This window comes from Mus caroli, chromosome 13 (assembly GCF_900094665.2).
Source record: "Mus caroli chromosome 13, CAROLI_EIJ_v1.1, whole genome shotgun sequence".
Classification (NCBI taxonomy): domain Eukaryota; kingdom Metazoa; phylum Chordata; class Mammalia; order Rodentia; family Muridae; genus Mus; species Mus caroli.
This window is the reverse complement of record NC_034582.1, coordinates 45,592,161-45,593,252: the sequence shown is the minus strand read 5'-3', so window position 1 is coordinate 45,593,252 and position 1,092 is coordinate 45,592,161. Positions and strand designations below refer to the sequence as shown.

Sequence of the window (1,092 nt, the reverse complement as noted above, 5' to 3'; positions counted from 1 at the left end):
CTCTCTCTGATGAATAGCATTATTGATTCATGGATGAGCCCCAGCTCCATGGACATAGCAATGGACATGACCATTGGCTTTATGTGTGGAGTTGGGCTCTTTTTCCTACTTATCCCCTTCCTGAAGGAGTACCCAGTGTCACCAGCATCTGAGAATGAATGGGACAAACCACAGGTGAGAAGAACCTTGGTTCACACACACTGGAGCAGCAGTCTGTTGTTCATGGCTGTTGCATTCACATTTTCTAGGAAAAGTGGTTTAGTGACATTAAAAAAAAAACAGTAACAGAATATAATCTTTTGTTTTAGTCTCAGATATGAGATATGGGGCTGCTTCAAAATATCCACAGCAGCTGAGTATGACTTGCCTAATGTTCAAGACAGGGCATGGTTTTGCTAGCAGATGTTAGTTTCTCTGTTCTGGTAACTTTTTTGATTCTGGGGATATTTCAGAGACTACATAAATGCTAGTTCCTGGTTGTCCTTTGATGTTGGTTTTTATTGCTTGCTTGTGTTTGTACTTTGATCAGCAGTTATGTGGACAGAAGAAATAGAAATAGGATATATTGACAGTGAAGATGAAATATCCCCAAGGAACTCAACCTCCGCCCCACAATCAGCAGAAAGTATTCTAATAATGACTATCCATTTCCCCTCTATTGTTTTCTCCCCCTTATTATCAACTTTTAGGGGATAGAATGGGTGGAAGGAAACGGTGGAGAAGATTGGAAGAAAGTCAAAGAAAGTAGCTTATGTTTAGCTACAGACATTAAGAGGAAATCTCTAGAAAGAGTCTGATGGGATTGACAGGCAGGGCAGAGGGGAGAGTGGTCCTGAGGTCTCTGCATGAAGCTCACAGACCCCCTGTTCATGGTGACAGTGAGGCCACTAAGGATGAGTGAGGCTCCATGAACAGACTGCATTTCAGTGTTGGGGGGGGGACACAAGAGAAGCTCAGAGGAGATCATCAGTCCTCTGTTCAGGGGCTTCTTTTGATTGTACTGAGCTGATGGGAAGCAGGTGATGAGACCAAGGGCCTCAGGTCAGGGCTTCAGTCTCCTCAGCTCTGAGAAAGCAGGTATCACCTGACATC

At 43.9% G+C, this 1,092-nt stretch overlaps 1 protein-coding gene across 1 annotated transcript; it reads left to right on the top strand.

Moving 5' to 3' along the window:
* Positions 1-6: 6 nt before the first annotated feature.
* LOC115029068 (spermatogenesis-associated protein 31-like) lies at positions 7-285 on the top strand (the record flags this gene model as incomplete). Its single annotated transcript, XM_029468226.1, has 1 exon — positions 7-285. A coding segment is annotated over one exon (279 nt), but the record flags the coding sequence as incomplete, so codon positions are not given.
* Positions 286-1,092: the final 807 nt, after the last annotated feature.